Source organism: Hemitrygon akajei, chromosome 9, assembly GCF_048418815.1.
Source record: "Hemitrygon akajei chromosome 9, sHemAka1.3, whole genome shotgun sequence".
Lineage (NCBI taxonomy): Eukaryota > Metazoa > Chordata > Chondrichthyes > Myliobatiformes > Dasyatidae > Hemitrygon > Hemitrygon akajei.
Genome location: NC_133132.1, coordinates 161,810,608 through 161,837,359, shown reverse-complemented (window position 1 = coordinate 161,837,359; position 26,752 = coordinate 161,810,608). Strand labels below are relative to the sequence as shown.

Below are 26,752 nucleotides of genomic sequence, written 5' to 3'. Positions count from 1 at the left end.
ACTTACAGCATTCCACAATATTATATAATAATCCTGAAAATTTAAAAAAGAAAGTTCATATTTTTTCTGCTGATGTATAAAAATAATAACCAAGGCTACCATTTACTTCTATAGATGAAATTTAATGTTTTATATACTTCTTACCTCATAAAGCTCCACGATAAGAGTGACAATTATTTATAAAAAGTTGTAAACCTGACTACCATGATGCAGAATGCTACACAATAAATTAAAAGTGACAATTATTCATAAAAAGTAGTAAACTTGACTACCATGATGCTGAATGCAGGAAAAGGCAATCAATTGTGTAGGTTACAAATGCGTTTTTTGCAACCAACTCTATAGATTGTAGCAAAAGGAGCCAAAAGATTTCACTTCTGTTCACATACCCAATCTTCCCACTCTTCGATCTCAAGCTGCAAAATAAGGGAAAATAGTTTTAATTGTAGTTTAGTGGCCACCTAATCTATAGATGCGTAGACATTGCAGAATAAAGCAAGCACCTCTCCCAAGTCTTCAGCTCGGGATAAAGTCATCTGGATTTCTTCTTCAGTCATATCTAGATCAAGGTCTTCATCACAGTTTTCAACAGAGTTTGCAGTGCTTTCTGTAAATGAATAAAAAGAAACATAAAGACACAATTCACTATCTTATTACAGAGAAAAGCTTCCAATTGTTCTCTAATATTCTAGTTTGTTAAAAGGCCTTTCAAAATACAATGTCATAACCCCTAACAACCATGTAATAGCTTAGTTCTGTAAAAAAGGTCATGCACCTGTTGCAACTTGAACAAAGTCTCACGACTCAATATTACTTGACATTTTTATATGCTAAAGATCAAAGGTAACAGCATGACAATTCTATAATTACAGTGTACCTACAATGCTCCCTTTGAATACCTCCTCCTTTGTACCCACACTCCAGACACCCAAAATGAATATTAATCAGTATTGTCTGGTATACAATCAACTCCAGCGCACAGCTCCAGGAAAACTATTGTTCAGGGCTGCATTTTAAATTCAATCTACAACCCATGTTCATGTTTGATGATTGGTTGCTATATCCCCCAACTCAATAATACACCCTAATACAGCAGAATCATTATGTCATTTCCACTTTTCATAGACCTTGCTGAGAATCTCAAGTACATTACATTTTTGTTCTTTTTTCCAACAGTGCGTGAAATGGCCAATTTCTAACCTGCACACTCCTTTATATATGGGCTCATTGAGGAAGTCATATAGCAACATGGACTTGCTTGAAAATAATTTTTGCACATTACCCACCCTAACCTATTTTGAAGATTTTAATAAAATCTCCATTTACTTCATGTACTGTAAGCACATTGACCTCTCAAATCAAATATCTCCACCTTTCACCCCTAACACCGAAAACAATTACAAAATAGTTATATTTCTTCTTTATCATCCCACACATACATGAGTATGAAGTGGTAATATGATTAAAGTCGTTACCATCCATTACTATAAAAATGCTTTGATTCTTCCAGTTCTTGATCAACCACTGTGAGAACTGTGTTGTTATCAGCTTTTCTAGCATCTTACTAGGCAATGAAGAACACACAAATATACACAGCACTTGTAATGGTCTGTTGAAAGAACTCCACACTGAACTGCCTGCTTATCTACCAAAACTTAGTGCCACTGGTATCAGGTTTAAGACACATGTCCAGACATCTGATAAATATTACTTTCTGATTTTTGATAATTATTTGTTGTGAAAAGTAAAAAGTTTTATTTAAAGTGCATATTGTTCTGCACTGGCTTAGCTACTAAGCCCTGCGGAACTGTTTCTACTGACAGGAGGAGGAACAAAGTTGGGTTACTGGGGCCATAAAACCAGTTGCTTAGGGCGAAATCCTGGATGAGCTGTGTTTGCCAGCTCATCTAGCTGAAGGGAAACCCTCGCTGCCTTGTGGTTATGCCCACTCATGGGGAGGGCTTCGGGAGTAAACCAGAGCTAGAGTCCCTAGAGGAGGCCTAGGTTGAGCTCAATGCTGACTGCCAAAATCTGCGATGCAGCTGGTGGCAAACTGTATCGATCTCTGCTATTCCTTTGAGTTCATCAGATGCGTGGAGAGGGGGAGCCTGCTACATGGGAGACAGCTTTCTACCTTGTACTGTCCACGCTTGCTTCTCTGGACAGCTAAGATGCAATTTCCATGGTTGACCCTGACCATCAGAAGCCTCAAAAAATGTATTATTTTAAAGTTGTCATTACACTTTTCAGGTTATTTCTAATGTCTGATAGGTTTTATTTCTGAGATTTGAGCTTTTGACAATGTCAATATGAGTACCTGAGTTTAGAATTCCTCAGGACTGCTCAGTATAAATTGCAAAGATTTAATGATAAACTTTAAGTTTACATCTAAAATTCAGAACATACAGTGGAATGAGTCATTTACGTCAATGACCAAGACAGTCTAAGGATGTGCTGGCACAACCCACAAGTGCTGCCCACTTCTAGCATCAACTTAGCATACCTACAATTTACTAACTTGTACATCTTTGGATTGTGGAAGGAAACTGGAGTAACTGTAGGAAACCCACATGGTCACAGGGAGAATGTACAAACTCCTTAGTGACTGGAATGGAACCTGGATCGGTGATCACTAGCACTGCAAAATGTTACACTAACCGCTATGTTACTGTACCACCTAACTCAAGTAAATTATCCATTTTTCTCTATTTTAACTGCACAAGATCAAAGCATATTCAAGTTCACTGTCACTTCTAAAAGAAATGTATTTTAAGAAGTGAAAAACTCTATGTATAAGGGGACTACCATTATTAAACTCCTGGTGCATCATTTCAAACCTTTTACAGAATAACATTATTTTACATTTTGATTTAAAAACATTGGTCATTTTTTTTTTGGACCGATGTTTTAATCTTTAATCTTTTCCTCTTAAACTGCACCCTTTCAACCATCTGGTAATTGATCAGGTTTAAGGTAAGTTGTTTTTTCTATAAAGAACAGTCAAAGGCAGGATTTCAGGTAGAGTTAAAAATGTTTATGAGGCCAACCTCTCATGCCCTCTCGCACCATCTCAATTTAATAATTTCATTTTATTATGTACACATAAACACAGACATAACATTTTAACAAAATTTTCTTAACAGTGATCAGTAATACATGGAAATGTTCTGGCCTTTAGCATGTATCTGAACTGAAATATGTTATGAAACTCATGTCATTGTCAGAGGCTGGTCTACATTGCAACTTGTTAAAAGCAGAATTTCAACTGTCCTCTGGCAATTTTACCTCAGTCATACACAACTGTGTAAAGGCATCATTGTGCCTGAGCAGCAGCGCCACCTAGGAGAAACACGAACTGGAAGATAGCATTGGAGGAATGAAAGGCAGGGATAAAAAACAATATATTATCCAAGACTGAAATAATCATCAGAAATAAAGTCATGAGCTGAAATAGAAACTCAGTAGTCACAACCATAATCAGTAAAGCTCCCATGAAAATCACAGAGATATCAGCCAACAAGTTACCCACAGTTTTCTGGACTATACCTCGTCCCATCCCATCTCCTGTAAAAATACGATTCTTTTTTGTCAGTTTCTTTGCCTCTGCCACATCTTTCCCAGGATGCAACCTTTCATTCCACCCCACCAGCCTCCGCATCCAACACATTATCCTCCACAACTGAATCTTTATGAAAGCATTAGTGTGTTAACGGATTTGATACATTAGGGACAAAGAGAAATGTAACGTGCCTTTATGCTTCGGTTATAACACTAACAATGAGTCTGGACTTTTGGACTGATCAGACACCCAGAAGCAAACAGGGAATATTTGATATATGCTGGCTTGAGGTCAGTATAATTGAGCCAAGAATGAAAATGTACACATTAAAACATAGAACACAGAACTGTATGGCACAAGGGTTAACGTATAACGTGCCAAACTAACGAAACTAGTAATGCCATGCCCCCTAATCACCTCAGCCTACACAATGCCCATACACCTCCATTTCACGCTCACTCTGGCATGCTTCTATTTGGTTTGCCTCCACTATCACTCCAGACAACACATCCTAGGCACCCACTCTCAGTGTGAAAAAACAACCACGCCTATGCACTTACCCCCCCCCCCCACCCCCACCTACCCAAATTCATGTCCTCTGGTGTGTGAGATGGAATTGAATCTAAAATGAACACAGAATGCACGCCTGGTTACAGTACAGCTGTGCTATACACAAAACCAACACTCGGTATAGAAATGGAAGTACAAAGGTAGGAAAAACAGAATGAAAGGTTTAGGTGGGAAAACTGTGGGCAGGGTCAGCCAATGCTGAAAAGTAACTATTGTTACAGGTTCTCATGCAAGTTGTCTTCCAGCGTTGCTGCTCTTCATCCCCATAACCATCCATCGTTGTATTTCAAACAAGAGAAAATCTGTAGACGCTGGAAATCCAGGCAACGCACACAAAATGCTGGAGGAACTCAGCAGGCCAGGCCATGGAAAAGAGTAAACGGTCAACATTTCAGGCCAAGACCCTTCAGGAGGACTGAAGGAAAAAAGATGAGGAATAGAGTTAAAAGCTGCGGGGAGGGGAAGGGAAACACAAGGTGATAGGTGAAACTGGGAGGGGGAGGATTGAAGTAAAGAGCCGGGAAGTTGATTGGTGACAGAGCTACAGGACTGAAGAAGAGGGAATCTGATAGGAGAGGAGAGAAGGCCATGGAAGAAAGAAGAGGCAGGCAAGGAAATAAGGTGAGAGAGGGAAAGGGGGATGGGTAATGGTGAAGGTGGGGTGGGGGCATTACTAGATGTTCATGCAATCAGGTTGGAGGCTACCCAGATGGAATATAAGGTGTTGTTCCTCCAACCTGAGTGTGGCCTCATCACAACCATAGAGGAGGCCATGGATAAACATATTGGAATACTTCCACAGGATGTTCATAATGGAAAGTTGGCAAAAGTAATGTCATAATACATATGTCAAGGGTAGATTGTCAAACACTTTCTGAAAGGAAGTGATCTGCCTGGCACCTGAAGGGCAAATCCATTGGTCCATGCTGTTACCCAAGCCTTTCTGCTTGCAAACATGGATTGCTTCATTACATGAAGAATTCCAAATGGAACTGGCATTTCACAGAGAAAACAGTTTGCACAGAACCATCCTCTGTCCCTTTGCTCTAAAACCCCATCATTAATTAATATTTTCTGTCCTCCAATTTATCAGCACTTTTCCTGTAATCTTTGTCCTTTGCCTTTCTTTCCCTCCTCTTGTATGTGCTTAAAATTTGTTCCCACTCTGCATTTTTTCCCAGTTGTGATCAAAGATTGTCAACTTGATGGTTAATACTGCCTCTCTCTTCATGGACACTGTCTGAATGAGTAAGCATTTTCTATTTTTATTTCAGGTTTCCAAAATCTTGGCATTTTCCTTTTGTATAAGTACAGCAAACAACAGTTTATTATACAGCTAAGGTGCTGCAATAGAAGAACTAAATCATAACTCTGGTATATCTAATAAAAATAAAACTGACAAGTTATGTTATAGAAGCTGTACTAGTAAGTGAGGTTTGGATAAGGATTTAAACAACTGATAATCTACTGATGAACTCTGCTTGGCTGTGAAAGGAGGAAGATCGAGCAATGGGCTTGTATACCCCATCCCATAAAAACTCAGTACTACAGAAATACCAACAGGAGCTCCAAAGTCCCCATCCCTGGGAGAGGAAGGGCCTTTGAAGATGGGCTCCACCTGGGGACAACTTGAAAGACTGGTCTAGAACCATATACTCTGGCGAGCTGCAGTCAGCAGTCTAAGCCCCAGTAGGGGTGATAGGCTTGAGTAAGTAACTAAACTACTGATGACCAATGTTAGATTTTAAGAACAAAAATTTTGGCACAGAATTGGAAATAAAACTGCTTTTCTGATTATTCATTGAGCCGAGTCACAGAGCTGTATGAATCAATCCCAGAATTTGACCTGCTGAGAGAAAAATCATTTAGCATTAACTAACCCATTGCTCTTCAGAAACTATGGGTTTGCAACTCAGCTTGTACGAAGCGTGCTGATGTAGGGGGTCATCAGACTTGCTGAGCTCCCCCAGCATTTTGTGAGCGTTGCATACGATATCCAGGATCTGCAGAATGTCTTGCATTTGTGCAAAGTGCAGCTTAAATTGGAAAAAGTGCAGTTTAAATCATTCTCCAAGTGCCTGTTGCAACTCACCACCAGGCTATAAGTGTAACCCCAAGTTAGGACCTGTCCCAGATATGACACAATGACAGGTGTCCAGCAAAATAAAACTACAAGAGGAAAAAAGTAAAAACTGTCAGAAAAATCCTGTAGGAAAATAAATATGTTTGAAATGCAGTTTGATATGGTTAAAGAAAATCTCACCTTTTGCTAAAGTTGATTCTTTGACACTATAATCAAATAGTAATTTTGAATATTGGCCAATGTTAGACAGTGAATGCATATTCTCAATGGTTCTTGGGTTAGAAGAGGAGAGGGGACACTCAGCAGAGTCCGAAGCAGCCAGATCAGTATATTTGCTCTCAAACATTTCATTATGAATTCCTTCTTCTTTTGAAGAACTTTTACACCCCTGCGTTCTTTCAATTTTCAGTAACGGTTCTGACATTTTCCTGGCTTCCCCCACAAAGGTTTGGCATTTGATTCTTTCATTGCCTGAAACAGAAAGCTTTGCAAATTGCTGGGGTTCATGCGATGTGCCTTCTGGTAGACTTGCCATGGTGATGCCTAGACCAGGTTCAGATCTTTCGGAAGTTCCTCTTGGCTTCAAGCTGTTGTCTTCAGTTTCTAGATTTCTATAATTTGGTCTGCCTTCAGCACCAACATTTATACTTGAGGTATCAAATTCATCTAAGCAAAAAAACAAAAGTTAAAGGATCACATTTCTCATTTTTTTTCATGGCTTATTGTGGTGTTAATGAACAGTCTTTATGTTAATACCACTACTTTGCCTTTGTTTATATTACCTGAAAGATTCATCAGATGTGTAGAAACACTAATAATCTAATGAGTAATTCTACGGATTTATCTGGTATAGTTGAATTAATTAGTGGGAAAGACTATTAGTTCAATCTTGAAAATATCAACAAGCTTGAACAAGCCAACTGTTGTCCTTCATTGACATACATTAAAATATTACAGATATACATATACATTCTACAGATGTACGGTGGAGTGCATTCCGACAGGCTGCCTCACTGTCTGGTATGGGGGGAGGGGTGGTGGGAGCTATTGCACAAGATTGAAGTTGCAGAAACTGGTAAAATTAGCTCCATCATGGGTACTAGCTGTCATAGCATTCAAAACATCTTCAATGAGCGATGCCTCAGGAAGGCAGCATCCCATCATTAAGGACACCCACCACTCAGGACATGCCCTTTTCTCACTGTTACCATCAAGAAGGAGGTACAGAAGCCTGAAGGCACACACTCAGTGATTCAGGAACAGCTTCTTCCCCTCTACCATCTGATTTCTGATGGACATTGAACCCGTGAACACTAACTCACTATTTTTTTTATTTCTGTTTTTGCAATACTTATTTTAACTTAGCTATTTAATACAGATATATACAGTATATTTACTGTAATTCAGTTTTTTTCCTGTATTTATCATGTATTGCATTATTCTGCTGTTGCAAAGTTAACAAATTTCACAACATATGCTGGTGATATTAAGCCTGATTCTGTCATAATGGATTAGAAGATAATTATACAGCTGAAACTATTGTTTAATTTACCTGTGATTAAATTACCTAGGATTGTATATAAGTTCTTATTTCTGAATTGTTTTTGTATGAGATGAGATTTACTTTAATTTATTCCAAAAACATTTTAAGAGGATTATCAAAAGAGTTCTATACCTTCATCATCCCACTTGAGGTCCTCAGAGTTCACAGTTTGCTCTGCTCTCTCTTTCAGAGCTGTTCTCCTTGCTTCCTCCTAGACAAAGATTAGACCAAGGATTATATCTAAAGATTAGACTGTAATATCATGTCCTTTTAAATACTGCAGAACCCCTTATGTTTCAAACTTTATCTTGCCATAACAAAAATCTTGTCATAATTTCATCTACACAAAATGTTGTTACTGGAAAGCAACATCCATCGTCAGGGACCAACACTGCCCAGGAAGCAAGGTCATGCTCTCTCCTCACTGCTGCCATCAGGAAGAAAGTACAGGAGCCTCAGGACTCACACCACCAGGTTCAAGAACAGTTACTACCCTTCAACCATCAGGCTCGTGAACCAAAGGGGGTAACTTTACTCAACTTCACATCATCATTGATATGTTCCCATAACCTATGGACTCACTTTCAAGGACTGGTCATCTCATGTTCTTAATATTTATTATTATTTCTTTTTGTATTTGCACAATTTGTGTCTTTTCTACACTGGTTGAATTCCCAAGCTGGTGCTGTGATGCATTGATTCTATTATTATTTTATCACGGATTTATTGAGTATGCCCACCAGAAAATGAATCTTAGGGTTGTATATGGTGACTATATGCACTTTGATAATAACACATTGAGCTTTACTGTATTGTTAAGGACGGGAAGGACAACAGGTAAAGATTTGACTGTGGTACATGACTGCATAAACTACATCTGATCCCAAAAGGAACTGCTGCCCATATCTGAAACACAAGTCGTTCCCTAGTGCTTTGAAACACTTCCTCCGATGGCCCTAATTATGAATACTATGATCCAACAGGTTTGATCCAATTATTATTTTGTGCACCTCTAATACTATTTCTCAATCGCTTTGGGAGAGCTTACTTGGAAGGAAATGGATCAACAACAGAGTCCAAGACTTAGACCTGATGTGGAATTCTTTGTTACCACAAAAACACCACCGCCCTAGCCTATGTCTCAGTTCTGTTTCACTAAAATGAAAAAAAAACTTCAGCTACTTAAGGTTTATTGCTGATGCTTTTGTGTCAAAGAATCCTGTTAAGTGGATCTGTTTTTATTTGAGTTTCGCCAACAATAGCAAGTTTATTGTCATCTGACTGTACATAGACACAACTAAACGAGACAATGTTCCTCTGGACCACGGGGCACCTACATAACATATATCACACACAGCACGTAAAAACAAAATATTACCACAAATAAGTTAATAAATTATAATTCAAAATGCACGTAGAGCACTGCACAGGTAAAAAATAAACAGCTATCTAGCCTAGTAATGAGACCTCGGTGGTGGCAGGCAGGATATTCATTAGTCACACAACTTGGGAGAGGAAGCTGTTACCCAGACTGGTGGTCCTACCCCTGATGCTCATGTCTCTTCTTCCTGACAGTAGTGGGTCAAAAGAGATTGACAGATGCATGCTAGGGATCCTCAATAACGCAACAGGTCCTTCACCTACAACACTCCCAGGAAATGTTACCAAAAGTGGGGAGGAAGACTCTGGTGATGTCCTCAGTGGTTTCTATTATCATCTGTAGGGTCTTGCAGTCCAATGCCTTGAAGCCTCTTTACCACACAATACTGCAGCTAGACAGGACTCTCTCAACACTAGTCCTGTATAAAGTTGTTAGAATGGGGACGGGGGGGGGGGGGGGCTTGCACACCTCAATCTTCTCAGAAAGTTGTGCCTTCTTGACTATTGTGGAGGTGTTGTGGGTTCAGGTTAGATCATCAATTATGTGCTCACCAAGGAACTTTGGGCTTTTCACTCTCTCCACAGCAGAGCCATTGATACGCAATGGAGAGTGGTTGACCAGTGCCTTCCTGAAGTCCACAATCATCTCTTTTGTCTTTTCTATGGTGAGGCTCAGCTCATTGTTCTCACACCATTTGACAAGCCTCTCTATGTGGACTCATCTTTGTTGCTGATGAGGGCAACGATGTGTGTAACATTGGCAAACGTAGTTTGATCTCAGTCCGGCAGTGCAGATATGAGTCAGCAGTATGAATAGCAGTGTGCTGAGCACACAATCCTGGTGGACACCAGTGCTCAGCGTGATGGAGCTTGAGATGTTGCCGCCAACTTGGAATGACTAGGGTCTTTCCATTGAAAGTCTAAGATCTAGATCCAGAGAGGGGTGTTGAGTCCCAACAAGGACAGTTTACTCACCAGCCTCTGAGGGAGTGAACTGAAGTTGATGAACAACATCCTGTTGTATGGGATCATCAATGAACCAGTTTGAGTGGTAGGCAAACTGGAAAGGGACCAATGTAGCTGGAAGGTGGGATTTTATATGACGCATTAGCAGCCACTCAAACCATTTTATGGTTATTGAGGTCAGTGCCACTGGCTGGTAATCATTTAGACCAGTTACCATCATACACTTGGGCACCAGAGTAATGGTGGCTGCCTTGAAGCCCGCAGAGAGAGTGGACTGTTGCAAAGAGATATTAAAGATGTCTGTTAAGACCTCTTTTAGCTGGGCTACACAATCCCCCAGCACCTGACTAGTTATGTTGTCCAGGCCTGGATCTTTGTGTGTGTTTACCCTAGGCTGGATCCTCCTCACCCCGGCAATAGCCAGCAGCCAGACAGGATGGGGTGTCCATTACTCAAGGGGAGAGGGGGTTTTCCTCAATGTTGCATCATTCATTGTGTCAAATCATGCATAAAAGGCATTTAGCCTATCAGGAAGGGAGGTGTCACTGTCATTAACTTCTAATCTGTTACGGTTTGAGATTTCGCTCACACCTCAAATCCCAATATTTGGACCTATATATCTAGTTACCTTTATTTTTTCTTTTCTGTTGTTTGTTTCCTGATAGTGTTATCCCACTCTTCTTCTTTATTGTAAAGAAAGCTATGATTGAACGGAGGACTTATCAATAGTCAACAGATAACTTTTGGGGTTAAGCTGTCTCTCAATCGGAGTGATCCTCACTTTACTTACCCCTTTACTTAGTATCCAGAACTCAGGTGTACAATCTTAGTTCTTTCATGGTGAATTATACTTATGTTCACCACCTTCCCCCATCCAACTCATGCCACAATATCGTAATGATGCTGAGATTATTTATAATCCTCAAGCTGATAGTGTTTTGCTCAGAAACTTCAGTACACTGTTATGCTCACCTGATGAAGTTGATGTACTCTATAGAAATACCGACACCAGAAGTCATTATGAGCCACTTCACTTGGGACCTGTCATTAATATATGAAGTATTAAAGCCAGGTAGGAATACACATGTGAACAATAAATACAAAAATGTATATTTTGTATCCATTGATAAAAATATGCTTCTCAAGCATTATATAAAATGGAAGGTTATAAATTCATAAACCGTACTCTGAACTTTGAAGGTTAACCCTAAGTCTTTCAAAATGCGTGATTAATAGTTTAATCTTTTAGTCATAGAGTCACTGAAAAAAAAGAGCATAGAAACAGACTCTTCAGCCCATCAAGTTCCTGCTGAACTGTTCAAATTGCCTAATCCCATCGACCTACACCAGGAACATAGCCCTCCATACTCCTACAATCCATGTACCTATCCTAACTTCTTTTAAACTTTGAAATCAAGCTTGCATGTACCACTTGCATTGGAAGCTTATTCCACACTCTCACCACTGTCTGAGGGAAGAAGCTTCCCTCATGTTCCTCTTAAACTTTTCACCTTTCATCCTTAACCCATGGCCTCTAGTTGTAGTCGCACCCAACCAATGAGTCTATGTAGAAATATTGCTTCCAAAAAGAAGACGATTGTATTTTTTCAATTTGCAAAAAAAAAAATTTTGAAGTTGAAGAAGGTATTTCAAAATGAAGCAATTATTTTCTAAAGCTTGTTTAAATAGAATATCGTTACTAAGCAGTAAACCAATAAAAAGCTATTTGGGGTAAGGTCAAAAAAGAAACAACATTTGCATTGATAGAACTGTAAGCAACATACTGTAGATATGACATCTTAAATAATCACAATCACTACTTAAAACAAAGTATACCAATTTTGTGTAAAGATCTCTTATTTCTGTCCTGTCAACCAGAAGTTTCGATATTGTGAACTTTTCACTTTCCAAGTTGAAGCCTGACATCCAGACATTATATTGTTCTGTGGACACAAAAGAATTACACTGAAGGGAAAAAAATAAGACAATTCAAAGAACACTTGAAAATAGGTCATTTTTTAACCTCAAACTCTTATATCAAATATTTCACTGAAGTTTTTTTTCACTATTAATCCATGGTGACTTAGTAAAGTGCCCAAACCCCAGGGGTAATTTTCTTGATTGTTCTTTTCAAAGGCTTAAATCATGGTTATTTAGAGAAATGAAGCCTATGATTTCAAGCTACACACAAAGGATATAAATCAACTGAATGTTTAATGAAGTACATTATACTGTAGTCGTGTTGTTGCTAGTTAATGAAAGACACCACAAACAATCTGCTGGAAGAACTCAGCAAGTCAAACACATCTGTGGGAGAAAATATATTTTTCACATTTCAGTTCAAAAGCCTGCTTCAGGACTCATGCAAGGTTTTGACCCAAAATGTCAACAATTCCTTTCCTCCCACAAATGCAGCTCAATCCACTGAGTTCTTCCAGCAGATTGTTTGAGCTCCAGATTCCAGCATCTTGCAGAGCTTTGTATCTCCAATGGAAGAAAGACATATAGAACCTGTGTAATGAGCTCTTTGAGCCTGTGTGAGGCGATGAAGAGCATTGAGTTCTGAGATTTTTCGAGCACCTGAATTGGTTAATTGTTGTTTATTGAGAGTTGTTAATAGTTTAGAGTTCATTTCGAGCAACTTGTTCTTTGAAATTCAGTCTCCTAGTGATTCCCATTTATGCTTGTCAAGTCTATTTTGGTAGGCTCTGGGATTCCATGTTAGTTGTATTATTTAAGCGGATGTCCAATTAGCACTAAGCACAGGGTCTTAGTTTTGAGAATGTTACTTCTAGCGTTGCAGCTTGGGAGAGCCACCGACATTCTTTTGGAATTATTATGAATAAACTCCAGTTGCCGTCTCTACATCAGGGTCTGTCTTTCTTCCACACTTGGGTTCTGATATTGCCAACACACATGGTGACAACCTGATTCATCTCTCTATCAGAGCAATCTGATAGTCTCACCTTGCAACTCTTTCCTCAAACAGTCAAAGTTTCCCATTGATTCCTGAAGTATCTATTTTATTTCCTTTAGAAAGGAATGAATGAATCTCACTTCACCATCCCTTCAGACAACAAATTCCAAATCAGTACAATCATGAGACCTTAAGACAGAGGGGCAGACTGACTGATTTATTTTCCCTCTCAACCCCATTCTCCTACCTTCTCCCTATAACCTTTGACACCCTTACTAATCAAAAACCTTTCAAACTCTGCTTTAAATATATCCAATGACTTGGCCTCCACAGCCATCTGTGGCAATGAATTTCACAGATTTACCACCTTCTGGCTAAAGAAATTCCACCTCTAAAGGATTGTCCTTCTATTCTGAGTCGGTGGCCTTTTTTTGATCATTGCGTGAAATTATTGTTTATTCATCACTTTCTGTTCTTTTCCCCAGAACTGTGGTTTTTGCTTTTTAACACCACGGCCAATAAAAATAGATTCTCATCCTTGTCCTGTCTGGACCATTGATAATCTCTTCCTAATCTTCTCCATTTTAAGTAGAGCTATCCTATCTTCTCCAGTCTATTCAAATAAATGAAATTCTCCATCCATGGGACCATTCTACTAAATATTTTTTAACATTATTACTCATGCCTTCACACCAGCAAATTACCATAGTAATTCAAATTAAATACAGGGTATACTATGTCTACTGTTTACCTGTGCTGTACACTACATGCATTTTGATTTATATTTTATTAACTTATTTCATAATAATAATAATACATAATTTATATTTTATTAACTTATTTTAACTTGTTTTGTGTGCTGAGTATGATATATGCTTTGTGAGTGCACCATAGTCCAGAGGAATGTCATATGGAGCCAGTGATCATTAATGGAGAATGTGTGGAGCAGGTTAAGACCTACAAGTATCTGGGAGTACAGTTAGACGAGAAGCTAGACTGGACTGCCAACACAGATGCCTTGTGCAGGAAGGCACAGAGTCGACTGTACTTCCTTAGAAGGTTGGCGTCATTCAATGTCTGTAGTGAGATGCTGAAGATGTTCTATAGGTCAGTTGTGGAGAGCGCCCTCTTCTTTGTGGTGGCGTGTTGGGGAGGCAGCATTAAGAAGAGGGACGCCTCACGTCTTAATAAGCTGGTAAGGAAGGCGGGCTCTGTCGTGGGCAAAGTACTGGAGAGTATAACATCGGTAGCTGAGCGAAGGGCGCTGAGGGCTCTACATAGCACCATCCAGAGACAGAGAAGCAGTTTCAGCAACAGGTTGCTATCGATGCAATGCTCCTCAGACAGGATGAAGAGGTCAATACTCCCCAATGCCATTAGGCTTTACAATTCAACCACCAGGAGTAAGATATGTTAAAGTGCCGGGGTTGATTGTATTTAATGTATTTAAGTAAACTACTAAGAACTTTTTAAAAGCTATTATTAATGCTTTTTGAGAGAGTGATTTAGAGGCATATCATATTTTTACTGAGTTAAGTATTGTAAGTAATTAGTTTTGCTACAACAAGTGTATGGGACATTGGGAAAAATGTTGAATTTCCCCATGGGGATGAATAAAGTATCTATCTATCTATCTATCTATTTCATTTGGTTGTGTAGATGGACAGTCAGATGACAATAAACTTGAACTTGAAATTATACATTTCTCCTTTTGTACTCCAAGCTATTTGTAAAACCTCAGTACATATATCTTTATAATAGAAATCTTGTCCCCTCAGAACTAATGAATAATCAAGACCTCGGCCTCAATACCTCTTTCTGCAATTGGATCCTCTATTTCCTCATTTAAAGACCCCACTCAGTTGGGGTTGGCAACAACATCTCCTCCACAGTCTCCATCAGCACAGATGTACCACAAGACTGTGTGTTTAGTCCCTTTGCTCTACTCACTTTACACTTATGACTGTGTGGCCAAGCACAGCTCCAATACCATATTCAAGTTCTTTGATGACACCACTGTCATAGGCTGAATCAAAAGTGGTGATGAATCAGCATATAGGAGGGAGATTGAAAATCCGGCTGAGTGGTGCCATAACAACAAACTCCTACTCACTGTCAGCAAGACCGAGAAGCTGATTATTGACTTCAGGTGATGGAAACCCAGAGGTCCATGTACAGCCCTCATCGGAGCTTTAAGTACCTCGGTGTTGTTATTTCAGAGAATCTTTCTGGGCTCAGCACGTAAGTGAAATTATGAAGAAGACACAGCAGCGCCTTTATTTCTTTAGGAATTTGTGAAGGTTCAGCATGACATCTAAAACTTCAACAAACTTCCATAGATGTGGGTGGACAGTGATTCAACTGGCTGCATCACAACCTAGTATGGAAACACCAATGCCCTTAAATGGAAAATCCTACAAAAAGTCCATCACAGTAAAAGATACCATTGAGCACATCTACATGGAACGGTGTTGTAGGAAAGCAGCATCCATCATCAGGGACCCCCACCACCCAGGTTATGCTCTCTTCTCACTGTTGCCATCAGGAAGAAGATACAGGAGCCTCAGGACTCACACTATCAGGTTCAGAAACAGTTATTACTGCTCAACTATCAAGCTCTTGAAGTAGAGGGAATAACTTCACTGACTCATCACTGAACTGTTCCCACAACCTATGGACTCACTTTCAAGAACTCTTCATCTCATCTACTTAATATTTATTGCTTATTTGTTATTATTATTCTTGCTATTGTATTTTTGTTTTTCACAGCTCAAGCATATTATTTTTTAATTATTTATTTTGTTTCTCTATTTTATTTTGCATTTGCACAGTTTCTTGTCTTTTGCACATTGGTTGTGTGCCCTGTTAGTGCAGACTTTCATTCATTCTAATATGGTTATTGGATTTATCGAGTATGCCCGCAAGAAAATGAATCTCAGGGTTGTATGTGGTGACATATATGTACTTTGATAATATATTTACTTTGAACTTTGAATCTTGTCCATTAGCACTTCTCTGCAGTCTGCAGTCTAATTAACATAAGAAATCAAATTCTGAGGCACAGTCATCTTTTCTCCATTATAAGGTAACTAAATTATCTCTTTTTTGTGTAGCTGATCAATTCTAATAAGAGCGATCACCACTGGATATTGTGATTTATAGAACATAGAATAGTACAGCATATTACAGGCCCTTCAGTCCACAATGTTGTGCTGACCCTCAAACCCTGCCTCCCATATAACCCCCCACCTTATATTATTCACCCTGATATGTAATGTTTCATTACAGGAGTCATCTGCATGTAATAGCATGTATTAGTGGAAGCTCTTTTTTCTTTTGTTTCTTTACTATTAATGAGATAAAAAAATGATTATATTAATAGCCTGAAAGGGACTACACAATTTTTAAATTACATGCAATAGGTTATTTTGTATTCCTGATTAGGTATCTGCACAACCCTTTTGTATGTATACTATATATACTATATTTGTACTTGAACAATTTTGGGAGGTTTATTACCCTTGTATTAACTGATTATATATTTATATATGTAACCATTAACAATGTAATCCCAATAATTGTGTAGCAATTGGAAAATTGGAAAAGAAAGAACAACTACAGAAATTCTAGGTGTCCACATTGTCAAAATTAATATTGTTTATATTATTGTATACATTGTTTTTCAAAATAAAATCAAAACAAATCAGGAATAAATAGGAATGCAAAAATCAGATCTTACATTGGATAGTCAGGTGGTAGGTTGGAGACATGTCTCCATCAAAGGAGGTGTAAGTCACTCCTTCCCTCTGCTAGCCTGCAGGTCACCCTTGGGCAAAGTGTAGCACCTGCTCAGCCCCTCCTAGCAGAGGCATGTGAAGCCATGGAGGCAGGTGGTGGATGGTTGTATGGTTGACAGCAGGCAGACAATCTCTGAAGAGTATTGATCATGGTTGGGCTCACTTGTCTTGTAAAGACACTGGCCAGAACAAAGCAATGGGAAGCCACTTCTGTATAAAAATTTGCCAAGAACCATCATGGTCATGAGGGCATGACCACCTGTGTCAAACGACACGGCACATAACAATAGTGATGATGATTTAGATGCAGGAAAACAGAACCAAGCAAACCACTGCTTTTCTCCGTTTGAGTATTTGTGATGAACAGCACAGAAAACAATCGGGTAGCAAAAGCTAGAATGTGGGAGTTGAAACCTTCGGAAGGATTATATTAGTTGCAGCACTATTATAGATTGGATATTTAAGTTTTAATCATTTCAGTTTTAAATAATATTCCATATCCCAGGGATATGCTTTCAAGAACTCTACAAGTCATGTTCTCAGTAGTATTTATTTACCTATTTATTTAATTTTGTATTTGCACAGTTTGTCTTCTTTTACACATTGATTTTCTGTCTTTGTGTGTGTAGTTTTTATTGATTCTATTGTATATCTTTTTTCTACTGTAAATAACTGCAAAAAAAATCTCAAGGTAGTCTATAGTGACATATGCATTCCTTGATAATAAATTTACTTTGAACTTTAGATTAGATGTATCTTACCATCTGGTTTAGCACAGTATGTTGCTGGATCAGCCTGAAGATTACATAAGCGAACCTATGGAATACAAATATTCATTATGAAATGGTTACCTTTTATTTAATTCCTGCTCTCCCATTCCATAATTACCAGCAACATGCGTACCTTAACGCCATCATAAGAGTCACCAATTTTCAACTGAATGTCCTTGACTGTGCTCACATGAGGTGTGTGTGATTCTTCTACCACAGGGGCAAATGCTTCTGAGATGGCTCCAAGAAAACTTGAAAGCCCTTTGCTGACACTATGGCATCCTTCTGAGGACTCCTCAACCTAGAAGAGAGGGGAAGTACCAACATAATTCCTACTGTTGTTCTACAGCAGGGGTTCTTAACCAGGGAGTCCATGGAACCCTCGGAGGCTTGTGAACTTAGATGGGGAAAATTTACATCTTTATTGTCACTAACCTCTAACTGAAATTTAGCATTTCCTCATTTACGAATATAGGCAGCAAACCACAGTAGTATTAGCCAAACCTGTGACATTTTCACCAATAAAATCACAGATATTTTCTTATCACTTTATAGTTGATACAATAGAAAAGGTTCATAGGCTTCACCAGACTGCCAAAGGGGTCCATGGCATAAAAAAGGTTAAGAACCCCTAGTTTACAGTTAGTGTTACTTTGGTGACAAATGACTCTGGTCCTGATTACACACAAGAACAAAACTGACTGCAACTTAATTTCATGTGGTTGAAAAATCAATTATCCAAATAACAGGAAGTTACTGGATTCCTATTGATTTCCTATTTGATGTCACTGTATACTTCGAAACTCAGATTCATAAAGTTGCTATTACATTGTCGTGGGACACAAAATACTTGAAAGATCTAACTACATTTTATTTTGGGTTTCAGGCAGCATGGTAGCATAGTGGTCAGCACAATGCTTTACAGTACATGTGACCTGGTTTCAATTCCCACCATTGCCTGTAAGGTCTCCCTGTGACTGCATGGGTTTCCTCTGGGCGCTCCCGTTTCGTCCCATGAACAAAAGACATACTGAATAGTAGGCGAAATGGTCATTGTAAATTGTTATGTGATTAGGCTTAAATCAGGGGATTGCTGGGCGGCGCAACTCAAAGGGCTTGAAGGGGCCTGTTCTATGCTATATCTCAATAAATAACTACATATATGTCTGAATGAAACCTCTTCATTTGTTCTTACACTCAATGGCCACTTCATTAGTAGCCACTGAATTTATATTCATGGTCTGCTGCTGTAGTCCATTCATTTCAAAGTTCGACATGTTGTGCATTCAGAGATGCTCTTCTGCACACTACTGTTGTAACTAACTTACCGTCGCCTTCCTGTCAGCTTGAACCAGTCTGGCCATTCTCCTCTGACCTCTCTCAATAGCAAGGCATTTTTGTCCATGGAACTGCCACTCACTGGATTTTTTTTTGTTGTTTTTCACTGTTAATTTACAGACCTTTGTATATGTAAATTCCAAATCAGCAATTTCTGAGATACTCAGACCAACTCTTCTGACACCAACAATCATTTCACAGTCTAAGTCACATAGATCACATTTCTTCCCCATTCTGATGTTTGGTCTGATAAACATCTGAACCTCATGATCATGGCTGCATGCTTTTATGCATTGAGTGGCTGCCACATGATTGGCTAATTAGATACTTGCATTAATGAACAGGTGTACCTAATTAAGTGGCCACTTAAAACAGTATTGTGCTTTTTGTAACAAATAATATTCAGTGGGTTTGCATATTGCCTATAAACTCACATTCAACTTTTCTTTGAATGCTAAAGCTGTGGCAGCAATAGTAGACACAGTATCATTTTGGATAACCTGTCTGAATTCGGCCAGGTCACACTTCAAAAGTTCCACGGCTTTTGCAGACTGTGAATTAAAAAGAAATGTAATTAAAGATTTAACTTTGAAATATACTGTAGTTCAACCTGAACACCTATACTCTCCACAGTTCAGACATGACACCTTAGTAATATACTTGTTCCTTTCACTGAGAGCACCACCTTCTCATTACTGCATTCAGAGATGACGCATAGGACACTCTGTTTTTGCAACTACTTCTTCCTTACAGTTGTCAGAACACATGATAAACCCATGAGCATTAGCTCACTATATAGCTCTCTTTTTGCACGACATTTTATACACATTGATTATTACAATTTATAGTATATTTTATATATCCCGCTGCTACAAAACAGCAAATTTCATGACATTTTCCTGATAATAAATCTGATTCTGGATACAATATCATTGTGAAATCTGAATTTACCCAATGATACTTTATTCTGACAGAATCAAAAGTTTGACTTCTGTTTGAGGGCTGCTCAAATTCTAGAACCGCTCTATCCACTTGGGCACTGTAGTGGCAAAACAAAACCACAGCCAAAACCCTACAAACTTGTTTACTTGCCTGATGCACCCTCAGCTTCAATAATTGCTCCTACTTTGAATCTTTCATTTGATCCTTTATTAGCAATTAGCAAGCATACAAACTTAAAGAGATGAAACTTAAGCGTACCCTGGTGTAAGCTAAGCATAACTGAGCTGTCAGCAAAAGGTATGTCATCCGCCGGTCCCAAGCTACAAACGGCCACAAAATAAGCATGAGTTGATAACTTATTCCCTTTGCTCTTATCACACACCCCACTCTTGTGACTAGTTACCATAATAAACATAATAAACACACAACACAGAGTATAATGCAGATAGGGAACAGATGCATGGCTCCCACAGGTACTGATCAGTTGTATAATCTGAAACCACTACTTGAAATGACCGCTTCAAAGCTGACTTAATGCAATCTCATCTCAGAAAGATTTCATGGAACTAACCATGCTTTTCACTGGGAACTTGCCTAATAAAGACAGAAAATATTATATTGCTGTGAATGTGAATGTGTTCTTCGGTACAATGGTAAAAGATCAAATGTTAATGTAATACAAATATTTATGGTAATACGCATCACAAGTATATGAACATCCTGGATCAAATACACTGGAAAAGATTATTTTCCTCAGTGACATGAAAAAATCTACAGATGCTGGAAATCTAAAGCAACACACAAACAATGCTGGAGGAACTCAGCAGGCCAGGCAGCATCAACGCAAAATAGTAAGCAGTCAACATTTTGGGCCAAGACCCTTCATGAGGACCCAATGAAGAACCAGCTGTCCTGAAGAAGAGTCTTGGCCCAAGATGTCAACTGTTTACTCTTTTCCATAGATGGTACCTGACCTGCTGAGTTCCTCCAGCATTTTATGAGTGTTTTCCTCAGTGACTGTAGGTGCATAATCCTATAAGCAGGAACAATAATACCAGAGGAAGGATTTATACAAGTGGATGTGGTTACAATGGTGCAGCTAGTTGTGATGTCCCTTCATAGTTCCAAAAAACTGGGTTCAATCACAATGTCCAGTTAGAATAGTCCATGTTTTCCTCGTGAGCCCACGAGTTTCCTCCTTCACCCCTATGATGTGCAATTTGTAAATTGCCCGACTGCAAACATGAATGATTGATTCAAGGGTGTCAGAATCAGAATCTGGTTTACTATCACTCAGCATATGTCAGATATTTGTTGACTTTGTGGTTGCGGTACAATGCAAAACATAATAATAGAGGGGAAAAAACTGTGAAATACAGTAAGTGTATGTATATATATTTATGGGCCGGCTGGTAGTGTAGTTGCATCAGCACTGGACTTGGCTGCATATGGTTCCATCTGGCCGGGTCCCAACCTGGGCAGCAGCAATATCTCTGCATAGGAAAGCCCTGGCAATCTACTTCAGTATCTTGCCATGAAAACCCGGTGGATAACTGCACTATCCATAGGATCGCTGTGAGTCGACGGCACTCAACAAAAACAACTTATATATAAAATATTTAAATTAAATAAGCAGTGCAAAAGTGGAAATTAAAAAAAAGTAAATAAGAGAAAATCTGTTGATGCTGGAAATCAAAGCAACACACACAAAATACTGGAAGAGCTCAGCAGGCCAGGCAGCATCTATGGATGTGTTGGGCCAAGACCCTTCATCAGTACTTACAAAAAGTAGTACGGTAGTGTTTATGGGTTCAATGTTCAATGTCCATTCAGAAATCGGATGGCAAAGGGGAAGAAACAATGAGAAGATGAAGAGAATAAAGGAAAGGGATTAGTTTAGATAGGTGTTTGGTAATCAGATTGACAAATACAATATATATTTTACCAAACGCCTGTTTCTATTTTGTATGGCTGTAAGTCTTAAAGGAAATGTACTAAACATTGATGTATCCCTCAGTATTAGTCAATTAAGTATTTCCCATTAAAACTTATTAAAATATAACAACTTCACAGTTCATTTTAGTTTACTTTTCCATGCTAACACTCTATGATCCCAATAAAACTTTAGTTTGCTTATAATCACTCTGCCAATTGGTAGGCTAGGATGCCTCCAAAGACTTTGGGCACAGTACTGTAGTAACTTTATGTATTGAACTGTACTGCAAAAAAAATTAAATGTGATGACATGTACGAGTGATGATAAACCTGATTCTGATATGGGTCCATATTATGGATTTAGAGTGGGAAGGGGACACGGTGAGGAGAATCATGGTTGGGAAAAGGGGAAAGGAGAAGGATGGAGTAGGAAGCACCACAGAGACCATACAATGATCAGTAAACCAATTGTTTGGAATCAGATTGCCTTGCCTGTTGTCTCAGGGCTGAGTGTGCCTGCACCATGCCACCCCTCCCCCCACCCCTGACATTCCTTCTCTGCCACCTGTCCCACACCCCTACAGTGCCCAAGACTTTTGCACAGTACTGCTCAATCACTAAACATTATGCTAGACTAGACTTGGAGGAACCAAGGGAAGTTCTGTGATTACAAGGATTTTTAAAAAAAGATCACAGAGATCAAGAGCTTGAGGCTACAGGGGGAATTTTAACTCAAGGCTATTTTTTTTAAAATGAAACATTAACAGACGAGCATGAGTACCAGTACATTTCTCCAGAGATTATTTGTGAGGTAAAAACAACATATGGAATGATGTTGTCCACTGAAAGATGTTCGCAGCAATAATTTGCATTTTAATTTCAGATATAATAGTGTAAAATTATCGCAAGACATCACTCATCTCCACACTAAGGTAATCCACTAAACAGCACATTCCTGGTACTAGTTCTCTTTCTATGATGATGCTATAGATTTATTACTCAGGAAACCACTTTATAACAGATATCTTTTCAGTTCAAATTATAATCTGAATGGGTACACTGTAGATTTTCACATTTCATTTTGAAATTCTATCACATTCTGATCCTCTTCCCCAGAGATTATTAATTAATTTGGCCTTCTTACATGTGATCAGATTTAAAACATGGTTAGGTCTACCAGTTTTTGTACTTAGAGTGGAAAAGATATAGAACAATTAGTGTTCACAATTAGATTAAGTTCCATTGATAATACATTCAGCGTCAGAAGACAAAACATTATTATCATAGAACCATAGAACACTACAGCACAGAAAACAGGGCATTCGGCCCTTCTAGTCTGCTGAAACTTTATTCCGCTAGTCCCATTGACCTGCACCCAGTCCATAACCCTCCAGACCTCTCCCATCCATGTATCTATCCAATTTATTCTTAAAACTTAAGAGTGAGCCCACATTTACCACGTCAGATGGCAGCTGGTTCCACACTCCCACCACTCTCTGAGTGAAGAATTCCCCCTAATGTTCCCCCTAAACCTTTCCCCTTTCACCCTAAAGCCATGTCCTCTCATATTTATCTCTCCTAACCTAAGTGGAAAGAGTCTACTCACATTTACTCTGTCTATACCCCTCATAATCTTGTAAATCTATCAAATCCCCCCTCATTCGTCCACGCTCCAAGGAATAAAGTCCTGATCTGTTCAATCTTTCCCTGTAACTCAACTCCTGAAGACCCAGCAACATCCTAGTAAATCTCCTCTGCACTCTTTCAATCTTACTGATTTCGTTCCTATAGTTAGGTAACCAGAACTGCACACAATACTCCAAATTTGGCCTCACTAATGTTACACAACCTCACCATAATATCCCAACTCCTATACTCAATACTTTGATTTATGAATACCAAGATGCCAAAAGCCTTCTTTACAACCCTGTCTACCTGTGATGCCACTTTCAGGGAATTATGTATCTGAACTCCCAGATCCCTTTGTTCCTCCACACTCCTCAGTGCCCTACCATTTACTGTGTATGTTCTACCTTGATTTGTCCTTCCAAAGTGCACTACCTCACACTTGTCTGCATTAAATTCCATCTGCCATTTTCTGGCCCATTTTTCCAGTTGGTCCAGATCCCTCCGCAAGCTTTGAAAGCCTTCCTCGCTGTCCACAACGCCTCCAATCTTAGTGTCATCAGCAAACTTGCTGATCCAATTTACCACATTATCATCTAGATCATTGATATAGACAGCAAACAACAATGGTCCCAGCATAGATCCCTGAGGCACACCACTGGTCACAAGCTTCCAGTCTGAGAAGCAATCATACACTACCACTCTCTGTCTTCTCCCATACAGCCAATTTTGAATCCAGTTTACAACCTCTCCATGGATACCTAGTGTCTGAACCTTCTGAACTAACCTCCCATCTGGGACCTTGTCAAAGGCCTTACTAAAGTCCATGTAGACAACACTCACAGCCTTTCCTTCATCTACTTTCTTGGTAACCTCCTCGAAAAACTCTACAAGATTCGTTAAACACAATCTACCACGCACAGTGCCATGCTGACTATCCTTAATCAGCCCATGGCTGTCCAAATACTAGTATATCCAATCTCTCAGAATACCTTCCAATAATTTACCTACTTCTGATGTCAGGCTCACTGGCCTGTAATTACCTGGTTTACTTTTGGAGCCTTTTTTAAACAACAGAACAACATGAGCTACCCTCCAATCCTCTGGCACCACACCCGTGACTAAGGACATTTTAAATATTTCTGCCAGGGCCCCTGCAATTTCTACACTAGTCTCTCTCAAGGTCCGAGGCAATATCATATCAGGCCTGGGGGATTTATCTACCTTTATTCGCTGTAAGGCAGCAAGTACCTCCTCCTCTTTAATCTCTATATGTTCCATGACACTACTGCCTGTTTCCCTTCCTTCCATATATGCTATGCCAGTTTCTTGAGTAAATAGTAAAATGAAGTAAACAAGATTGAAGAAATATACACACAAGCTACTCTGCTTACAAATTCACTGCATGGAACAACAAAGAAACAAGATTCCATGGTAACTATTAAAAGGGAAGCTAGATGAATTAACCAAAGGAGGAATAATTACTGGATTAAGGGGAAAGAATAGGGGAGAAGGAGGGAAGATTAAAGAGTTTGGAGGAAAGAGTAAATAAATGAAATTAATTAAAGAAAATGGTGGTGCACTTAGTCGCAATGATGTTTCTAGGTCCAAAAAATGGTGCAAGTTTTTGCTTTATATATTTTTTTCTTATGACTGCAAGACCCTGCTGGACATTATTAATACAAAATACCCTATGCCAGGTTCATTAGTCATTATATTGTCTTAATAAACATGCACCTCACACTTAATGTCAACTTGTCAATTTTTATGTGGTGCCACTTAGGGCCTCGTGCTAATTTTATTCTGTGATTATTTGTGTTGGACTGTAACTATATGTATCGTGCCCCCCCACCCCCCAGGAACGATGTTTCATTTCACTGTATACAGTACATGTGTATGGTTGGATGACTATAAACTTGAACTTGAGGTTCTTCAAAGTATCAGCAGAGATTTGGTGGGGTGAGCTGTTTAATTCCATGAGTCTAAATCGTTTGTTCAACTGGACCCAGTACCCTAAACGCCACATGAACTTACTGATTAACCGTGGGGTATTTTCTGTCACAACTAATGTAAACTCATTTAAAAGTCTATATACTGAGCCAATGAACTGTAATAGATTTAACTAACAAACAAATTGCTTATTAGTATGTCTGTGTAATGCAGCAACATTCCCTCTTTAAACAGGATTGATGAATGCAGCGTGTATTCAGTAAGAGAATAGGTGATTTTTAGTGACGTGGATCACAGCGAGGTTGGAAACGTTTTGGCTCAGCCTCACACTTCTCCCGCTGAAACACATCGACTCGATAGCTCGGAAGATAAATTTGTGATGATGTTGGAAAGAAATTTACTTCAAACTACTCAAAATCTGGATGGGGGAAAACCAGAGTACGATTGTGCTAGGAATAGCGGAGTGACGGTACAGCTTTCATCAAAACTACAGTATAGCATTTGACTCCTTTACTTGAGTTAAAAACCCGAAGACGAGGCATTAAAAAAGAAAAGAGAATGAAATCGATTTAAGGCCCGAAAAGCACTCTGACAAATCATCTCAGCAACAGATATAGGAAATGACTCATCATCGTCTCCAATTTACCGGAGCAATGCGGTGAGGCTCGCGCAAATAACAAAGATGACTATCGACACAAAACGTAAATAAACAAGTTGTTAAAATGCTTAGCAAAGCCATTAGCAAAATTATTGTACTATCATTCGGCGACGTGCGGCCAGAAATTTGATTTACCTTGGCTTTCGCCTTCGCGACGTTCTGATGAATCCAGCTTCCCCACCAGCTGTAACGGAATCAGTACAAGTGAATACAACAGTTTAATTGATAGGTATTTTGTACTGAGTTTAAAAGATATTTGAGGAAGACACCTACTTGTCCGCCATTCTTCAGGCACTGTGTTATATCTCCGACCCTACAACCGTGGAATGACATCAGTTTGGGCTAGTTAGAAAGTCTACGTACGGTCAGTAACTTCGCGCTGCCATCTGGGGGCCCTAAATTCAGGTATCACTGCCACCGTGGCAAAGAAAATCTGAGTGTACTGTATCCTTACAGAGAGCAAATAAGTCAGAGAGGCACCAGCTCGTAGTTTTTTTACAGCCACGGAAAGTTGTTTGGCACAAAACCACTAGAATCAATTCCAATTAAAATTGATATTGTTCCGCAGACCTGCGTATCAGCACAGAAAGTTCCGACTTACAGACATTTTCGCAGCCAGAAGAACTAGATTGTGAAAAATTGTAGAGAGGAAACTGGTGCAAGCACGTAAATGATCACAGCGGTAAACCAGAGTGGTGGGGGTGAGTTTAGTGTGTGT

General features: G+C 39.1%; 1 protein-coding gene across 2 annotated transcripts; it reads right to left on the bottom strand.

The window, feature by feature from the left end:
- Positions 1–101: 101 nt before the first annotated feature.
- On the bottom strand, positions 102–26,748 carry LOC140733709 (BSD domain-containing protein 1-like). Of its 2 annotated transcripts, XM_073057413.1 has the most exons (11): positions 26,308–26,748; positions 26,170–26,218; positions 19,358–19,474; positions 17,719–17,886; positions 17,577–17,631; positions 11,938–12,044; positions 11,074–11,142; positions 7,888–7,966; positions 6,393–6,878; positions 504–607; positions 102–416 (listed from the first exon to the last, which is right to left on the bottom strand). In XM_073057413.1, exons 1-11 carry the CDS (start codon positions 26,316–26,318, stop codon positions 372–374), a joined length of 1,290 nt encoding a protein of 429 aa, XP_072913514.1. In that variant the 5' UTR covers positions 26,319–26,748; the 3' UTR covers positions 102–371. The 2 variants fall into 2 exon arrangements, with proteins under 2 accessions (XP_072913514.1, XP_072913515.1); XM_073057414.1 differs by lacking the exon at positions 19,358–19,474.
- Between the last annotated feature and the right edge of the window lie 4 nt (positions 26,749–26,752).